General features: G+C 42.6%; 1 protein-coding gene across 1 annotated transcript in view; it reads right to left on the bottom strand.

Moving 5' to 3' along the window:
- LOC147678721 (uncharacterized) overlaps positions 1–19,365 on the bottom strand; it is a 129,671-nt gene that overhangs the window by 77,221 nt on the left and 33,085 nt on the right. Inside the window, exon 2 of the mRNA XM_086945718.1 lies at positions 5,822–5,942. Within this exon, the coding sequence (XP_086801844.1) occupies positions 5,822–5,936 (115 nt within the window). The 5' untranslated portion in view covers positions 5,937–5,942. The remainder of the gene's footprint in view (positions 1–5,821; positions 5,943–19,365) is intronic.

The raw sequence follows: 19,365 nt of genomic DNA, 5'->3' as shown, positions 1-19,365 counted from the left end.
CCACTTCGGGCATACCAGCCGAGACACGCCTCCCGCCCAAAATGGTTTCCCGGGGGGATCGGGGCACCCAACCATATGTTCGGGGGGACCGAGTGGTCGCCCCTTTCCAATCTTGCCACTCAAAATAGCTATTCATTAGACAGAATTCTAATAATTGTAGCACCAAACATTTTTGGCTGTCTGTTCCTTCTTCTTGGAATAGTGCCCATTCAACTGCTTCCAATCCGGATTGATGTGGAATTGATGTATATAACGCCACAACATCTATTGTGCATAATATCCAGTCATCATGAGTGTTTGAGATTGCTGTTAAACTCCTCACAAAAATCCGAAGTATCTTCAATGTAGGTTGACCATTTCCGAACAAAAGATTGAAGAAAATGATCGATGAATCTGCCTGGAGTTTCGAAAATTGATCCACAACCGGATACAATAGGTCGAAACGGTGGGTTGTTTAGATGTTTATGAATCTTTGGCAAAAAGTAAATCCTGGGGCGTCTGGGATGAGTTTGGTGTAAATATTTTCTGGTCTTGTCATCAATCCAATTCAGTTTTTCTGCTTGTTCAAGTATTTTATCGAGAGTTTGTGAAATTTCCGTAGTTGGGTCTTGATCTAACTTTAGGTAAGTGTTTTCATCCATGACGTGTTCAGTCCCTTTTCTCATGTAAAAGTCAACATCCATCATGACCAGACCTCTTCCTTTGTCAGCCTTCTGGAAAGTAATAGTTTTGTCTTGTGATAATTTTTGTAGCGTGCTGTATTCCGCACGAGTCATATTTCGCAACTGTCTTGTGTACTTCAATTTACTCAGGTCTGTTTTCACCAAGGTCTCGAAATTGTCAAGAGTCTTGTGAGTCACTGGTGCTTGGAATTTGCTTTTTGGTTTGAAAATAGTGCTGGATTCTTGTGGTACAACATTTTGACAAACATTAGTGAAGAAATGTCGCAATCGCAGAGTTCTCATAAATTTAAAAAAAGAAACTTCAGTCTCTAGTTCTGTTGTGTGATATGTGCTCACAAACGAGGTACCTTTGTTTAAGACTTTCTCCTCAAATGTAGTTAACGTTTTCGTAGAAATGTTTATTACGAGGGTTTCCCTTGAGGGTTTCCCTTGACTCCTCAATCCGCTCTTTTTTTTAGTGAAAGCATTCCAACTGTGGCTTTTTTAGGGGGAGACCTGGATTTGACCAAACCACCAGATCCCTCGACATCAAAACATTCAGACAAAAGACAAGACGCGGGAAAGGAGAAAGAAATAGAAAAAAAGACCGGATTGAGGAGTCAAGGGAAACCCTCGTAATAAACATTTCTACGAAAACGTTAACTACATTTGAGGAGAAAGTCTTAAACAAAGGTACCTCGTTTGTGAGCACATATCACACAACAGAACTAGAGACTAAAGTTTCTTTTTTTAAATTTATGAGAACTCTGCGATTGCGACATTTCTTCACTAATGTTTGTCAAAATGTTGTACCACAAGAATCCAGCACTATTTTCAAACCAAAAAGCAAATTCCAAGCACCGGTGTCTCACAAGACTCTTGACAATTTCGAGACCTTGGTGAAAACAGACCTGAGTAAATTGAAGTACACAAGACAGTTGCGAAATATGACTCGTGTGGAATACAGTACGCTACAAAAATTATCACAAGACAAAACTATTACTTTCCAGAAGGCTGACAAAGGAGGAGGTCTGGTCATGATGGATGTTGACTTTTACATGAGAAAAGGGACTGAACACGTCATGGATGAAAACACTTACCTAAAGTTAGATCAAGATCCAACTACGGAAATTTCACAAACTCTCGATAAAATACTTGAACAAGCAGAAAAACTGAATTGGATTGATGACAAGACCAGAAAATATTTACACCAAACTCATCCTAGACGCCCCAGGATTTACTTTTTGCCAAAGATTCATAAACATCTAAACAACCCACCGTTTTGACCTATCGTATCCGGTTGTGGATCAATTTTCGAAACTCTAGGCAGATTCATCGATCATTTTCTTCAATCTTTTGTTCGGAAATGGTCAACCTACATTGAAGATACTTCGAATTTTTTGAGGAGTTTAACAGCAATCTCAAGCACTCATGATGACTGGATATTATGCACAATAGATGTTGTGGCGTTATATACATCAATTCCACATCAATCCGGATTGGAAGCAGTTGAATGGGCACTACTCCAAGAAGAAGGAACAGACAGCCAAAAATGTTTGGTGCTACAATTATTAGAATTCTCTCTAATGAATAGCTATTTTGAGTGGCAAGATGTATTCTACAATCAAATGAATGGTACATCTATGGGCTTTTCAGGGGCACCTATGTACGCCAATACATTCATGGCGAAATTTGAACAAGACCACATATTGACTGATTCACTTTGCGTCTTGTGTTTTTTCGACGTTACATTGACAATATTTTTGTAATTTGGCGACGCTCAGAAGACTCACTTGTGAACAACATCATTCGTCTCAACCAAGTAGATCCAAGGATACAATTTACCTCCACGATCAGTCATGATGAAATTTCTTTTTTGGATGTTGTGGTAAAACTGAAAGATCTAGTCATCGAAACTAAGTTATTCAAAAAATCAACAGATAGAAACAATGCACTTTTATATAGCAGTTTTCATCCAAAAAATCTGATTGACAATTTGCCCACATCTCAATTCATGAGGATTAAACATATCTCTTCCAATGAAATAGATTGTGTAGACTCACTACTTGAACAAAAGGCAAGGTACATCCAAAGAGGTTATCCAGAATCCATACTTGATAGACAAATTACAAAGGTTAATAACATGACAAGAAGTTCGTTGCTTACCAATTAAAGCAAAAACTAACACTAACAGAATGATTTTTGTTTCAAAATACTCTTCAGCATCCAGAGATATCAAAAAGATCATCTTACGTAGATGGGAATTATTGGAAGTGGAACCAGATTTTGGAAATTTGTTCATTGAAAAACCATTATGTGTATATTCAAGAGCCCAAAATCTTAAAGAATTTCTCACAAAGCCAGCAAAAGCCAAACTCAAAGGAGGTTCTTTTCGTGGCACTACCAAATGTTGGAATTGTAACAACTGTAATAATGTGATACCAGGGAATACACTATTACACCCCAGGACTGGCGAAAAAATACCACTATACCATATGTCTGACTGCAACACTGAATTCATTGTATATTCAATCAAATGTCCGTGCGGACTGTTATATGTTGGAAAAACCACAAGGAAATTTAAAACACGAGTATCAGAACACAAGAGCCGGATACGGAATCAAAACCGCACATCACCATTGGCTGTACATTGGATTGAACAAAGACATACTATTGCACAAATTAAATGTCAGATTATTGAAGCAGTATCCTGTTATGCAGGCAGAGATAATGATCAGGCACTTCTCCAGAGAGAGGCTTTCTGGATCAAAAAACTACAAACTTTGACCCCAGGGGGGTTGAATGACAAATTTGAATTCAGCTGTTTTCTTTAACACAGGCTTGATGACAGCCTTAAATAGCCTCTACGAATCCTATAATACACTAATAAATACATTTGGTCACATATCAGATGGTAATCACAAAGGAAAGGGCTTGACTAATGATACGTGCGTATGAAAGCCTAAACACTGTGAATGTATCAGTTGTAAATAGTAGGCAGGTAATTCACAATGTCATTCTTATGATCATGAGTTGTAAATAGCAGGCAGATATTTTTTCTTATGTTTATTCACGCAGTTTTATTTCATATTGCATTTATTCATCATTCATTATGATTTTTTCTTTGTTACTATTGAGTAGCCACGATGGGTATGTTTTGTTCATCACATAAAGTTATTTGTGTTTGAATCAGGATGCTCGCGCTTCTTTTACGGTTGGCGATTTATAGTAGTGACGACCTTTTTCAGTGAATAGTTTTTGTAGATCCTAAATATTATCCACTTATATTGACACGATTGTTTGTTAAAATATCATTATTGGTATAGGTAGTAACTTTCGGAATCGGAGCTTTGACCTTTTCTGGCGTAGTCTGTTTTCTATGTTGTCTGATCACCCGGTAGTTTTGTTTATAGGCTGTACGCGATGACACGGAAGTGTATCACACAGCCAGGCGGGTTAGTTTGGAACTACTCGGCGTGCCTAGAAGGTAAGCTTCGGTCGTTAGTTTGATTTGCGGTCCGATGACCGGTTGTAATCTCAAAGGTACTGATGTTACCTTTATTTTCTATAGGTACCGATGATTCTTTGAAATGACTGATTCTCGTTTCGGTGATACAGAGTCGATATAGTTGTGAGCTTATGGTTTACACAACAGCGACATGAAATATTTCATCATCATGTTGTCACTGATTGGGGATACTTGTTCCTTTACAGAGTCGTCATCTGATAATGTTATATGGTCTTTGAACCAGGACGTGTGTCTGTTCATTAAGGTGAGCACGTGGATCGAATTTGCTTAGCAGTTCTAGTCATTTACTGTCAGTAGTCATAGTGACGGTGTGTATTTATTTCCGTTTTAGACAGAGTTCTTCACATATTTGCAAGGTACGCTTCAACCATATTTGCATTTGGTTATTTGGGTATTGGTGAATTTTTCACATATGAATATATATGTCTGTTTACATATGATCATTCACTTACTGTCTGAGATTGTACCAGTGATCATTGTAGTTTTTGATGATATTGAAGACATGTTTTCTTTTCTAGAAATGGTGATTCTTGAAGTTGATGTATAATTGGTATTTGATGTATAATATGCAACATGGCATCGTTTTATATTGTTTCCTTGTTCTTTTTAGCTGACAACTGGAACCCCTGACGAAGGGACAAGGATGTCCCGAAATGCATTGGGTGGTGGTTCATGAAATATTTCAAAAAATAATGTATATTGTTGATATATGAAGTGATTCTATGAACAGCGTTTATGTCTATGATTCTATGACGACCTAAATAAATGCTATTTATTGCATAAAATCTGGGTTAATTTGAAAAGTTGGTTCGAATGTTTATAATTTAAATTTAAGTAGTGCGCACTGTAGTCCTAGCAGCCCATGTGGTGTTAGGCCATAATTCAAAGATCAAGGAACATAAGGCCTGATTTATATCTTGGCGGGAGGGTTACTCTGTCACAGCGGTGATGGATATCCCATTTGTCGATATATGCAAGGTAACACTCCCAGGCATACACCTAAAGTAATGGCACAATAGACTCAGCAAACAAACTAGTTCAGTTTAGAAAATATACATTTTTAATTTGATTAAAAAAGAATACTAAAAATCTGTACATTGATCAAAGTTGATAAAATGACATTATATTGATACATGTGTATTCACAAAAGAGATTAAAAAGAGATTAGATGGTATCCCGTCGTTATCAATATAATGTCATTTTATCAACTTTGATCAATGTACTGATTTTTAGTATTCTTTTTTAATCAAATTAAAAATGTATATTTTCTAAACTGAACTAGTTTGTTTGCTGAGTCTATTGTGCCATTACTTTAGGTGTATGCCTGGGAGTGTTACCTTGCATATATTGTTTACCCTGTCCCAGGATATTGATCCATATCAGGGGGTCCTTGTTGTTTACACAGTATCCCATTTGTCGAAACATAAATCACATAGGATATAATTAAAGTCATATTTCTGTGGAAAAGATATCCGTCCGCCGAGATCTAAATCAGTCCAATAGCCACTACTGGCTTCCAATCTTTTGTGTCTCATGTATTGCCAGGGAGCAAAGTAAGGCCTGGGGGAGAGGACCCCAGGCTGGTGAAAGAGAGGCGATCATCCCGCAGCCACAGAGTGGTGTAACTCACAGACACTGAAGTCCTCACAGCAATCTAAGATGTCACTGCTCCAATAGTCGACTCGCATTGCTGTGACCTGCCTCGATGTCATGGCGACAGGCTGGTTGACTTGTACCACATTCATTTTGACCTGCAGGAGATAAGAGGGTAAAACTGAATGAGGACAAAGACTGAATGTGTTAAGGGTGCAGCTCCTGGTAAAAGCACAGCTATCCCTATTACCCTCTTGAACAAGAGTCCATATTTAAAACAAAAAAGGGGTCGGCTGAGGGAATTAATTGTACTGAGGACTGATCATAAACTGCCTCGGTTGGAGATAACTTCCAGGATCGATCAGTCATTCTATATCTGCAAGCATTAAATTTACATGGTGGCTGAACCAACACCGATCCACCATGAATGATTTTTTACAACCTCATGAAAACAATCAAGGAATAACTTTTCAATCAGAAGAAAAGGGATTTTAAAACATTTTTACTGCAATAATCTATGTTAAAAATCAATCCCCGGAATTGGAGGTGTACTTACTCTGCATGAAAGCGCCAAGCTGCAAATCTTTAATAATGGCTTGCACATACCTCTTAAACAAACCAAGATGTTTTTAGCATCTGCTTACTGTGTGCTGTGAGCAACACAAGGTCTTTCTGTGCCTTTGTTTTCCCTCCTTTGCTCAAAGGAGCTCAGACATGGACCAGCAGATATGCCAGACCATGGCCTTGGGACTGCAGCACGTTCCAGACCTTCAAACAGGGGCGGCTCCTCCGCTATGGCAGAGGAGCATCGCCTCACTACTTTTAAGCATTGCACTGCAAAGTGAAGGGAAAAAAATGATGATAACGTAGAGTTATAATCATTTTATGATTCTTTGCAGGCGGGGCTGCTCTGCTCTCGGAGCAGGGCCGGGGAGGAGTGGTTTGCCTACTCCTAAGTGTGCAATGACTGTTTGGTCAGCCTTCTCAGGCTGACCAAACCAGTCATGCACACTTTCCACGTTCTCCATGCAGGCTGAATTACAACCTGGTGGAGAACATACCCAAGCCCCATTCCCTGGTTGAGTGTTGAACCAGGATGCTCAAAACCAATTACAATGCTGCACTTCAACGTTGTGATTGCTCAGGGAAAGCCGCTGCATTGTCTGCATGCTTATAAATCACTATGCTGCATAGCAGTGTTGTGATTGGTCAGGGGAGCCTGGTTGTTTTTCCTGTGCATCAGTTAAAAGTGGGCAATAAACTCCACTTATTGCGGAGCTAGCAACACAAAATTCATGCAAAAACTCTACCACATAGCAGAGTTAGTTACTACACCCACAACCCTTTGATAAAACAACTTTACCTTTACATGTTAAAAAGCATATAACCAATACGCAAAAGTGAGCTTTGAAATATATCAGGCAATGCGAGAGGTGATGATTTTGGGGTCTCCCTAACCTAGGGGGAGGGCCAAGCAGAGGCCTTGAACACAAAGAGTACATCATGCTGAACGATTCTGTGGTGGTCCCATCCTCCTAGCACCACCCCAAGCAAAGTTATGGACAAAATACAATGTCAAACAAAGGCCCAGCAAAGCATTATGGGAAGATGCCCAGAGTCATCGGAAAAGGTGAAAAACCTAGGAATAATGCTAGATACCAACCTCTCATTTGACGCTCAAGCAAGCAAACTAGCTTCGTCACTCTGGTACATCCTGAAAATGATAAAAAAATTTTTACCTTATATACCGCATGATTCTCGCAAAACAGTGGTGACGGCATTGGCCTTGTCCAGATTAGATTATGGAAATGGCCTATATGTCGGAGCAAGGAAGAAAATTCTTCTTAAATTACAACGCCTGCAGAACGCAGCAGCGAGGCTGATATTGGAAATTCCAAAGTTCGAAAGAGTAAGCCATAAACAAAAAAGTTTGCACTGGCTCCCAATTGCAAGCAGGATAGAATTTAAGTCATTATGCTTGGCATACAAAGCAATAAATGGAACTGGATCAAAATTTCTAAAAACACACCTGCAACTGTATGAGCCAAATAGACTTCTGAGATCCGGACAAAGGAAACTCATAAAAGTACCCAGATACAGAAGAACAAACTGGGGAGGCAGAAGCTTCCTAGTACAGACGGCAAAAACATGGAACCAACTACCGCTAGAATTAAAAAACAGTCCATCCCTGAAATCCTTCAGAAAGGGAGTCAAAACATGGCTTTTCGCTAAACATGTATCAACAAAAAGAGAGAGAGGGTTGAAGGGCACTCTTGGTCCCCAATAAATCACGAGTAATCAAAGGAAGAGTGTCCATAAAGACAGGATATATAGAGAAGTGGTTGTCGCACGTGAAGTCTGAGGCCAGTTGTAAGTGGTCCGGTAGTAAGACCAATTTCATGAAAAAATACACTGTTTTTTCAGGAAACCCTCACTCACCCTAGTGGTGACATGCTTCATCATCGGGTCCACCGGGAGAGAGCGAGTACCTCCCCGGTGTGCTGCGACGCCAGGAGACTGCGGAGCAGGATTATGTGTGAGGATGAAGTGTGAAAAATAATAGGGTTAAAAATGTCAGAGGTTGTACCAAGAAAACTTTTATTGGTTGGTCAACCTGACATATTAAAAACTGGTTATGTGTAGGGAAACTAGCCAATTACAATATACTGCCCGTTCTATGTGTTATTTTACTGGGCTTTCATCAGGACCGGTAAGCGAGTGTGCCAAAGACAGGAGGGGCGCGCTAAGGCCCGCCCTGCCAATGGTCGTGAAAGTTAAAAATAGCACTATGTGTAAAATGGTGCAAAAAAGAAGAAAAACAAACTCATAAGTTGAGGGGTTTTACCTCTTTTGTGAGGAACCTAGGAGTCTGTAAAGGGAAAGTGACAAACAGACAAACAAAAACATAAACACAAAGATGTAAAATCAATGGTTTGTACTCATGTATAGTGGCCATAAAGAGTGACTTTGTGGCATGACACGTGCTTGCATACCTATCAAGGGCCGTGGCCGGTATGCATGAGATGCGCAGTTGAGGTGGTGCCAAAATCCATGGTGGAAGGACCTCAACTAGCGCTGAAGAAATATATTCAGCGCGGTCTGTTGCGTATGTGTAGTATAGCAACAGCGGATTGAAAAGGAGACTTATCGTGTCTAAGTCTATCCGTGAGGTAGAACAGGTAAGTAACAAGCTACCTATAGTGGGGTGTCAGGGAATAATCCCCGAGGGGGAAAAACGTGAGAGCAGCGTTCCGGTGCGATGCGCCGTGACACTGCTGGCCGTGGCATGTAAATTAATCAAGCACACAACACTATGTACGAGATACAGGAAATTATCCTCACTTGTAAATAGATAGATCCACGCCCCATAGAACTCAGGAGGGGGGTGGGAGCGACAATGGCACACCCTATTAATAAAAGGGAAGAGAAACAAATACACACAAAGGAGGTTTTTAGAACTAGCATGATCCCATTCATACAACTTATCTGATGTAAAGATGTCCCATAGTATGGTCTCTTACGCCCGCAACGCTCAGCACCCGCTCGGCACCTAGCTGCACCCTCGCTGGATCTCGTGGATCCTTAGCGAAGGGCAAGCAAGGCGTTTAAGGAGCGGTGACTGGGCGCGGGCCAATCGGGGACCTGAGATCCAAGCGAGGCTTGGAATCAGGAGCGTCTGAGCCAATCGGGGACCCGGGTTGAAAGCGAGGCTTGGTTAGCGGCTCGCGTAGTCCCGCGAGAGGTCGCGAAGCCGAGATTAGTTCCTGAAATGAAACTGAGGCTTGAAACGCAAGCTTGGGTGGAGCGCAAGCTTCGTCCATGGAGTGGGCGGGGTCCGCCCTTGGATATTAACAGTACATAGCGGGGCAGGGAGATGGCCTAAATGAATTGCCCAGTAATGGTGAAACTCCAAAATATCAGCGTTAATGAAGAGTCACAGATAATGTTTAACTGATCCATATTGGATAATGATTTCACAGAGGTGGGAGTTATTGGTTGAAAATGCTAATGTCAGCTCTTGTTTGGACAGTCAGAGCCACCTTGTTTAGTTTTAATATTTACAGCAGGAATGGGAGATAGCATAATAACTATGGTTGATTAATGTTTCAGGACACTAGTCCACGGAATTTGATCATTAAGCCCATGGACATGGGTGCTGAGTCTATAGACCCAGCGCTGTTCTTTTTCAAACAAAATGTTGTCTCTGTTTTTTACACAATTGACCTGTTCGATCACTGTCCAGGTCATATCATTAGGAGTATGATTGGCTTGCAGGTAGTGTTCACTGAGGTTTGTGGTGATTTTTTTGCATCGAATGTTGCAACGGTGTTCACCAATGCGTGTTTTTACTTTCCTGGTGGTCATCCCCACGTAGCGTTTGGCGTAGGGGCAGGTGATCAAGTAAATGACGTTTGTAGAATTACAGTTTGTGTGGGATTTTTGCGTCCACACTTTTCCAGGTTCCAAGTTAAGTTGTTTAGAGTGAGTGGTAAGATGACAGACACTGCAGTCTGTACATGGAAAGTGGCCCGTAATTGGGGGTAGGTGCCAAGCATCTGTGATAGACCTGGTAGGAGTGTTTGGAATAGAGCCTGGTAATGGTCTTGTATGCACCAGGGCATCTTTTATACTCCTGCCTTTCTTGAAGGAGAAAAGAGGTTTCTCCCAGTTACTCATATTGCTCGTGATGGTTCTCCAATTCTTGTTGATGGATTTTTTGACTGTGTCTGAGAGGGTACTGTAGGTGGTTACACAAGTGAGTGGTACTTCCGTAGTTGTCTTTACATTATCCTCTAGGAGCGCATCTCGGGGTTGGTTTCGTGCTCTGGATTGGCCTTTTTTGAGTACTCCTTCGGGGTAACCTCTTTGTTTTAGTTTTTCTGTCAGTTCCTTTCGCTAAACAGCCCTAACTACACACCTTAGGAGTCAGTGGGAATCTCAGCGCCAAGACGCCTTTGGGCATTCGCGCGCTATACAAATCGAAAAATCAAATCAAATCAAATCAAAATCATTATGGGGCGAGATTCTAGAGTGAAGTGAATATTATAGTATTAGCTCTCAGCTGTGAGAGGGGGAGAGGGGCTGCCACTTGAGGAATGTTTTGATATTGGATACTATAATATTCAGTGCACTCTAGAATCTCATCCCATAATGCTTTGCAGGGCCTTTGGTTGGGATTGTATTTTTGCCCATAACCGTGCTTGGGGTGGTCCTAGGAGGATGCAACCACCACTGAATCGTTCAGCATGAAATGCTCTTTGTGTTCAATGCATCTGCTTGGTTCTCTCACTAGGTTAGGGAGGACCCCAAAATCATCACCTCTCTCACTGCTTGCTGTATTTTCATTTTCACTTTTGTGAGATGACTATATGCATTTTTAGCATGGAAAGATAGAGTTACTTGTTGCTTTACAAAAGGTATGTGAAGTTTCTGTATTATTAAATGGGGTGAGACTGAACAGATGCCCACCCTTAGCCTCAAGCCTCAGTCCAACGAGGAAAGCAGGAGCAGTGGTGCGCGGCAAGGTAAGTGTTTATTCTATTGTTATTTTCTTTGTTTACATTGCGCGCACTGTTTACCCATGCATCACGCACCCCCTCCCACTGGTGCTCGCACCCGCAAACCATACCGTCCGCCACTGTATTCAAATATTTCCCTTCCCTGTTACAACTGTGGATTAACTTTAAATACATTTCCAGATACTAACTTGAAATGTCCTACATTCCCATGAATATGTTCACCATGAGTTATTTACCCATAAGCCTCAAAGACATTCGTGTGATATGCATCACAAATATGGAATTTGTGAAAATTCAAAATGGATCCCACTTCAGCACTCAGACTCATACACGCAGACTCTTCCTACCACACGTACTACATGCATTGTGGGCATGCCCTCCATGAGCCCCTGTCTTCTGCGAGATTGCCTTATGTAAGGTCATTTTGTCAATGGTAAACGATGATAAATGCGGCATAAATCTTTTGAAAATATCCCAATTTCACACACATGATTGAAAACGTCAAAACCTTCTGGAAGTTGCAAAGTCTTCTATTGAACTTTGTGCAGGTTGCAGGATATGAGTCATCGCTCACCACTGGCCCTGCTGACTATATACTCAAGCACGCAGTGTGTCAAACTCATGAGGTCCTTTTTAGAGCAGCGGCTAGAAGGAGGGATTAACACATAGATGTGAATATCCTTAATCTGGAGCACACCCCAATGCCCTCTAATCCCACTGTTCTGGTGTCTGCCCAGTGTGAAAGCTTTGGTTGTAGTGAGCCGAGAAGCACAAAGTGCATCAAACATGAGACCACCGCCGATTGTGATATCAATCAATCAATAAGGATTTATAAAGCATGGCTAATCACCTGATAGGGTATACAGGTGCTTGCAGGCCCCAGAGGCTTATTCAAACAGTCAGGTCTTGAAAGCCATTTGGAATTCCGGAAGTGAGGTGACGGTCAGGAGGTGCGTGTGGGGCTGTTCTAGGTCTTTGCTGTGATGTGGGAGAAGGAGCATCCTTCACCTCTGGTTTGGTAGATGCAAAAGTATGAGCAAGTGAAAAAGGGAAGCAGTGTAGTGTTCTAGACAGTCGGTGGAAGTTCAGGCGGTGTAAAATGTAGGTAGGTCCTTGGTTGTGTAGATCCTTGTGTGTGTGGGTCAGCAGTTTGAATTGGCATCTCTTCTGTACGGGGAGCCAGTGGAGTTGCCTGAGGTGAGGTGTGATTTGGGCTCATCAGGGAAGTCCGGGGATGAGTCTGGCTGCGGTGTTCTGCATGGTCTTAAGTTTCCGTAGGCGATGTGCTTGATTCCTACATAGAGGGCATTGCCATAGTCTAGTTGGCTGGTGATGAAGGCCTGTGTCACAGTGCAACTTGTGTGTAGGGGTAGCCACTTAAATATCTTACGTATCATGCGGAGAGTGAGGAAGCAGACTGAGAAGATGGCGTTGACCTGTGATTTCATAGTGAGCTTGTTGTCAATGATGATTCTGAGGTTTTTGGTTTGGTCGGAGGGAGTGGGTGCGGGTCCGAGGTCTTATGGCCACCAGGGGTCATTCTATGTGTTTCTGCTATTGCCAAAGATCAGTACTTTCATCTTGTCTGTTATGTTATGTTATGTTAACTGTGTCTTTTATAGCGCTCGGCTACTCCAAGGAGTGTCCCGGCGCTTTTATTTATAACCTGTAATAGAAAACACAACGGGGCAAATGAAAAAGAAACCAGAAATCAGAAGAAAGAGCAAATCTAAAGAACAAAAAGCCAAGTTTTAAGGCCCTTCCTAAATGCTAGCAGGTTGGAAGTGCTGCGCAGTGACACGGGCAGAGTGTTCCACAACTGTGGAGTCAACAGCCTAAAAGACCGGCCCCCAATGCGTGCCTTTTTTACCCGAGGAACCACGGCCAGGGACAAAGACTCGGATCTCAGGGATCGGGCAGGATGGTAGAAAGCTAGCCTCTTTTGGAGATATTTCGCTCCAGAGGCATAGAGAGCCTTATGGGCCAACGTCAAGGCCTTAAAAACTATCCGCTTTCGGATAGGTAGCCAGTGGAGTGACTGCAGGAGGTCAGATGTTCTGGCTCGCCCGCGTAGGCCAAAAATGGCCCGTGCCGCGAGTTCTGGACCACCTGCAGCCGTTGCAAAAGATACTCCGGCAGGCCGAGATAAAGGACATTGGAATAGTCCAATCTCGAGCCAATTAAGGCCTGAACCGTGATCTTCCTATGCTCTGCCGGGAGCAAAGGAAGAAACTTGCGAAGCTTCCTGAGGAGGCCAAAGCATGTTCCCGTTAGTCCCAGAATCTGGGATCTTAACGTCAAGCCGTTATCGATCTTCACCCCCAGATTCTTGGCTAGATGGGAAGAACCTGCTGGAGGGAACATGTTAACAGGCCACCATTCCTGCCAATCTGGATCAGACCGACAACCGAAAAAGAGTACCTCAGATTTATCTGAGTTGCACTTGAGGCTGTTTAGCTGGAACCAATTAAAAACAGCCCCAAGGCACCCACGGATACTCTCTCCGTCAAAATCTGCTCCCTCCCCACACGTAAAGAGGAGCTGGGTATCATCGGCATAGGATACGATCTGGGCCCCAAAAGACTCCGCCAGTGCCGCCAAAGGGGTCATAAAGATGTTAAAGAGAGTCGGGCTCAACACTGAGCCCTGCGGGACTCCGACCGCCAGTGGCGGTACCACGGCAGAGCAAGGGGGGGCCCAGACCGTTTGTCAGCGGCCAGCCAAAAAAGATTCATCTGCAGGCAGTTGTTCTTCATCCAGTAAGCAATGTTTGTCATGCATCTGTGGAAGTTGGTTCTGGTGGTGGTGGGGTCGACGGTGAGTGAGTTGGGTGTCGTCTGAGTAGGAAATTATGTTGAGACCATGAGATCTGACACTGTTGGCCAGTGGGGTCATATATGGGTTGAGGAGCATGGGGCTGAAGGATGAGCCCTGGGGATACCGCAGGTGATCTCCTTGGGTTGAGAGGTAAAAGGTGGGAGGTAGATCATCTGGGTTTTTCCAGTGTGGATGGAGGGGATCCATCTGAGAGCGCCCCCTCGGATGCCGATGTGGTGGAGTCTTTCGATCAGCTTGAGCTGGGATACGCATTTGTAGTGATGACAAACACCAAGCAGTGCAGGTTTTACATCTGTTCCAGTGTAGCAAAGGTGAAAGTGTTCACAGTCAGGGTAGCTCACAGCACAGAAGCACTGGGTCTGTATTCAGGCTCTTCCACATTGTCTTTGGCAAACAGCATCACACTTATTTTAAGGGGTTCTGGAAAAGTGCACATGGAACACATTTACACAGCACCACTCATTCAACTCTCAAGGCTGATTACTGGAGCCCCCCTCAGACCCAGTGTTTCAAAGCTGGCTACATAAAGTCCTAGAAAGGAATGACAACTCAACTCTTCTGCTGAGCTCATAGACTGATCCTCCCTTAACTGCATACACATTTTTATATGTTAAACTTTTCCTCTTTCCTTTTTATCCATTCTCTCTGTGAGTGCTGTGAAGCTGAAAGGCACACTGTGTGTTATATAAAATAGCAAGAAATCTGAGTCCAGGTTTGCTCTCCTTAAATCAATTGAGACCTCAGTTAAAATCTGCTGTGCAGCATTACATGAAGGGCAGAAAATAGTGGAGCACCAGATATAGTGAGAGTCGCCTGCTGATGACGTATTTGGCGGTGCTCTTGCTTAATATGGCTGCTCTTCATAACAATCAGCTTTGAGCTCTTGCACAAAAGTGTGCCAGTAGCGCCTAACCTAGGATGAGCACTCAAGTTACTTGTGTAGACGTACCTACTTATAGCGCACCGCACAGGAGCCATTCATGTAAGATGTGTTTCAGAGTAAAGGGACACATTACTCGTAGGTATATCAGGCAATATACCATGTGACCACTTGTATGACCCCTTGCTTAAGCCTGCTTGCACTTGGCATTAGTATTTTGGCTAAAGCTAGATCATGATAGTTTAGTAGATTTAATTATGGTTTTTAAGATGGCAGAACCCCCACCCCCCACAGGGGAATGGCACAAAGAGGTTTGGGCATGTTCTGTCATGTGTTTACATATAACAATAATACATTATTTGCAATCCCATTGTAATTTTCCCCAAGTTAGCATAACTTACAATGGCTGTGTGGATCTGTGCATGGGTGTGTGAGTAGTTTTGTGGGTCTGTGAGTGGCTGTGTGAGTGGGTGTGAGTGGTTGTGTGGGTGTGTAAGTGGGTGTGTGAGGTTGTGCGTAGGTGTGTGAGTGGTCTTGTGTGTCAGTGAGTGGGTGTGTAAGTGACTTTATTGGTGTGTGAGGGGTTGCGTGAGAGCATAGGTGGGTGTGTGAGCATGTGAGTAGGTGTGGTGGTCTGTGAGTGGATGCATATCTTTTTTAATTAGGGCCTGGATCTGCAGATCCACTGCGGAGCACACAGAGGGTCATGCTGATTGCTGCAGTACATCAGTGGACCCTTGCAAGCTAAAAAACATTTTTGGACAGTTTGTTGCCCCTGATATGCTCCCACAAACCCTTTCATCAGTCACATGGGGGTCAGAGTACCTCCACCCTGGCCCCTTTTCATCACTTTTAAATGTTATTTTCCCCCTGGGAACTGAGTCCTGATTCACAAAATGGCAGTTGCAACTTTCCTCTCAGATTACAACTAGCCAATCATGGCAGTGCTGGTGCGTGGCTCTACAGAACCGCCTTGGTGGATATGAGGGGTTCCGTGTCTCACTATATGTACATACGTCTTTTTTACTTTAATAGTTCCAAAACTAGTGAACAGATTTACACTAAATGACAAAAAGCACTCTTACTGGACCAAGATCTAGATTTCTGACAAATCTAGTGTAATTCTCTTCAGCGGTTAATTAATTAATTGTGGGTTTCTAACGCGCTAGAATTGACTCCCGAAGGAGTATCTCTGCGCAATAGACCGCTGGGGAACCCGTCCTGGCTTTCCCTGTGAGATGGTCCCTACTGGGTATTTCCAGGGTGAAACCAGGCATCCCCGGCATATGTGTGGGGCCGTTGTGGAGATGAGGCAAGCTAATGCCCAGAGTTGCCGAGTGTGATCCCTGGTTAGAGTAGGCACCGAGGTGAGAATTATCGAGTCCGCTGACCCTGGTCCACGACCCTGCTGCGTCGGGAATTGAACCCTGGTCCCGGGCTGTCCCCTGCTCCTGGGTCTGCCGCCTCTAACCAGTGAGCCACACCACTCCACTCCGGCTGTAGTCATGTCTAAAATCCCTTTAGGAATTGCCTGGACAAAATGCGTTTTGGGATCCCCTTTTTTAATGTCCCCACTTGACAGATCTCCTCCAATATTTCCAGACAGAAGCTGAAGTGACAGGCAAACAAATTTTGTGAAGATTTGTAAAGCTGCACCAAAGTTATTAGCAAAACAAAAACGCTCTTCATATATATATATCGCTTCAAGATGAACAGTATATGTGAACAAGGCTAAGCCAGGCTTGGCCGAAACGCGTCATATCGTATGGACATGTTGCTATAAAACTATATTGTGCATATTAATTTAAAGTCTTTGCTGTCTTCATTTTGGATTTCAGTAGTTTGAATGATATATACCCAAATAATTAGTAGATAGGGGGTATGGTGTATCTGTTGTCAATCTCTGAGAACACTCTTGTATTGATAAATATTTCACTATTATTTGATTTAATCTAATGGTTTGATACATAAAACATAATTTTGCAAAGGAACGTAATCATGTTTAAAGAAATATATCAAATATGAAACAAAGCTAAGAAATTTTATAAAATGGCAAAAGATAAAAAAAATGTTCATGTGGTAGATTGCAAAAAATGTTTATGCGGTATACTGTATATAATACTTAATGATGTGTTCTATGCAAGAAGGATGTAAATGAAATAATGAAAAAAGAGAAAAAAAGAAAAGAAAATGTGTCCATAACGGGACACCCCCAAGGCATAGTCTTTCCTCTGATAAGGAGAAACATATGAACGTATTTTGTCATTCATTGGCTCTCATGATCCGAGCACAAACTGATGATAGTGCCAGTTGGCGCCAGTGGCCCAAATTTAAAACCAACAACGCATGGGGAGAGGATGTGGCCTAAGGCCAGAGCTGCCGATTTAGGAGCAGGGAAACCAGCTTGGCTCAACATCCTGTGATTCTGGGCAAATCACTTAATCAGCCCGAGCCTACAAAATGCAAGCATTGGCATAGCTGTTAAAATCAAATCCAGGAATCAAATGAATTAAGTTGATGTTTATTTCCAGCACAGCATTAATATCCTCACGACTTCCAGGTCCAGATGCAACTGGCTCTGTCTCCCTCAACCACCTTCCAGAATACAGAATCTCATTGGAATGTAAACAAGGTGTACAGGCAGGCATCTCAAGAACCGCATGATGTCACATAAGCAGATGTGAATGAACATAAAAGAAATATGATAAAGGATGTAACATATCCCCCTTTTCCATAAAGCAAACATACATGTTCAACGTAATCTCTAAACCTAGTTGATCTGTTTCTTACACAGACATTTTGCTTGATCCTTGAAGATATTGTGCCATCAACATTCTGTCCTAAAACTTCAGAGTTGGATTTATATCTAGAATTAGAACCATATATAAAAATTATTACACTTGGCAATTCTCCTTACATTCCACAATTTTCCATCTTGAGTAATTATAGAGTTACTAAACACTTTTTTGATTTGTATAGGCTTTCCAAATTTACATGAACCTTTCATCATCAGACCTGGTCTCATAATCCTCACCCAATCCCCCTCAACAAAATTATGAGTTTTGACCTTCCATTTTTTATCGTACCAACCCAGGGTCTTGATTTGCTTCGCTTCTACTCTTCTAGCTGTATCATGTACACATTCCTTAATGTCCAATTTATCTTGGCATTTATTTTTAAACCACCATGGACAGATTTTTGAAGCTGGGCCTCTTCCTTTCAGTAACTTAAAAGGGCTAAGTTCTGTTGTAGAATGAGGTGTAATTCGATAAACCCACAACCTTTCTCTTAACTCATTCATCCATTCTCCACGTGTTTTCACCACATCTGTTACATAAGACTTCAACACCCTATTAAATCGCTCCACCTGGACATTTTCGTGTGGCTCATATAATGACGTACACTTGTGTGTAATTCCATGTGCATTTAAAAAATTCTCCATCTCTATTGATTTCAATTGCACACCATTATCGGTAACTAACACAGACGGGCATCCTTCTCGAGCAAAAATGTATTTAAAAAAAATAATCACTGCATTAGTGGTAGCATTAGATACAAATTTTACTTCGGGCCATTTCGAGTGGAAATCAATCAACACTAATGCATATAGAGAATTTTCAGGTAAATTCTTAAATGGACCCGAAATATCAAAGGCTAACTTTTGCCACGGCATGTCTGGCCACTTAACCACTTTTAAAGGTGGAACATTAGTTCTGAGCATTTTCTCACTAGACACACACTCTTCATATTCTCTTACAACCCTATCTATAAATGCATCCATTCCTGGCCACCAAAAGAAACTCCTAATCAACCTCTTCATAGAAGATATGCCAGGATGCGTCTTATGAGCCAACTTAAGAATGACATCTTGTATACCTTGTGGTGGGACGCACTTGCCTGACTTAAACAGAAAATCATTTTCCCATTCCAATTCTCCCACCATTTCCCCTTGCCCTTGGTCGGACCACTTTTTAATTTCTTTTTCCCTTGCCTTAGCTCCAGTGGTTAAGCCCCCCCTTCCCAAGAACACCTGGGTTAGGAAATGGGGCAAGGCTGATATGCCATCCTTCCACTCGTCCCTAGCCAACTCCTGCCCTGATCTCTCTGGCCTTGCTGCCTCGGATCAGCTGGCCACCATTGATGGGTGGTTGACCCGGGCCGGCGAAGACTTCGCCCCCTTGAGGTGGATCACGGTTAAGCGAGCTCATGCCGCTAACCGTTGGTTCACTCCCGACCTCAAGGTAATGAAACTGGCCGCTCGTAGAGCAGAGCGTGCATGGAGAAGAGAATATTGCCCTTCAAAAAAACCCATCTATCTCTCCACGCTCAAGGCATACAAGCAAG

The sequence above is a fragment of the Lissotriton vulgaris genome, chromosome 12 (assembly GCF_964263255.1).
Source record: "Lissotriton vulgaris chromosome 12, aLisVul1.2, whole genome shotgun sequence".
Lineage (NCBI taxonomy): Eukaryota > Metazoa > Chordata > Amphibia > Caudata > Salamandridae > Lissotriton > Lissotriton vulgaris.
This window is presented reverse-complemented; position numbering and strand designations above follow the sequence as displayed.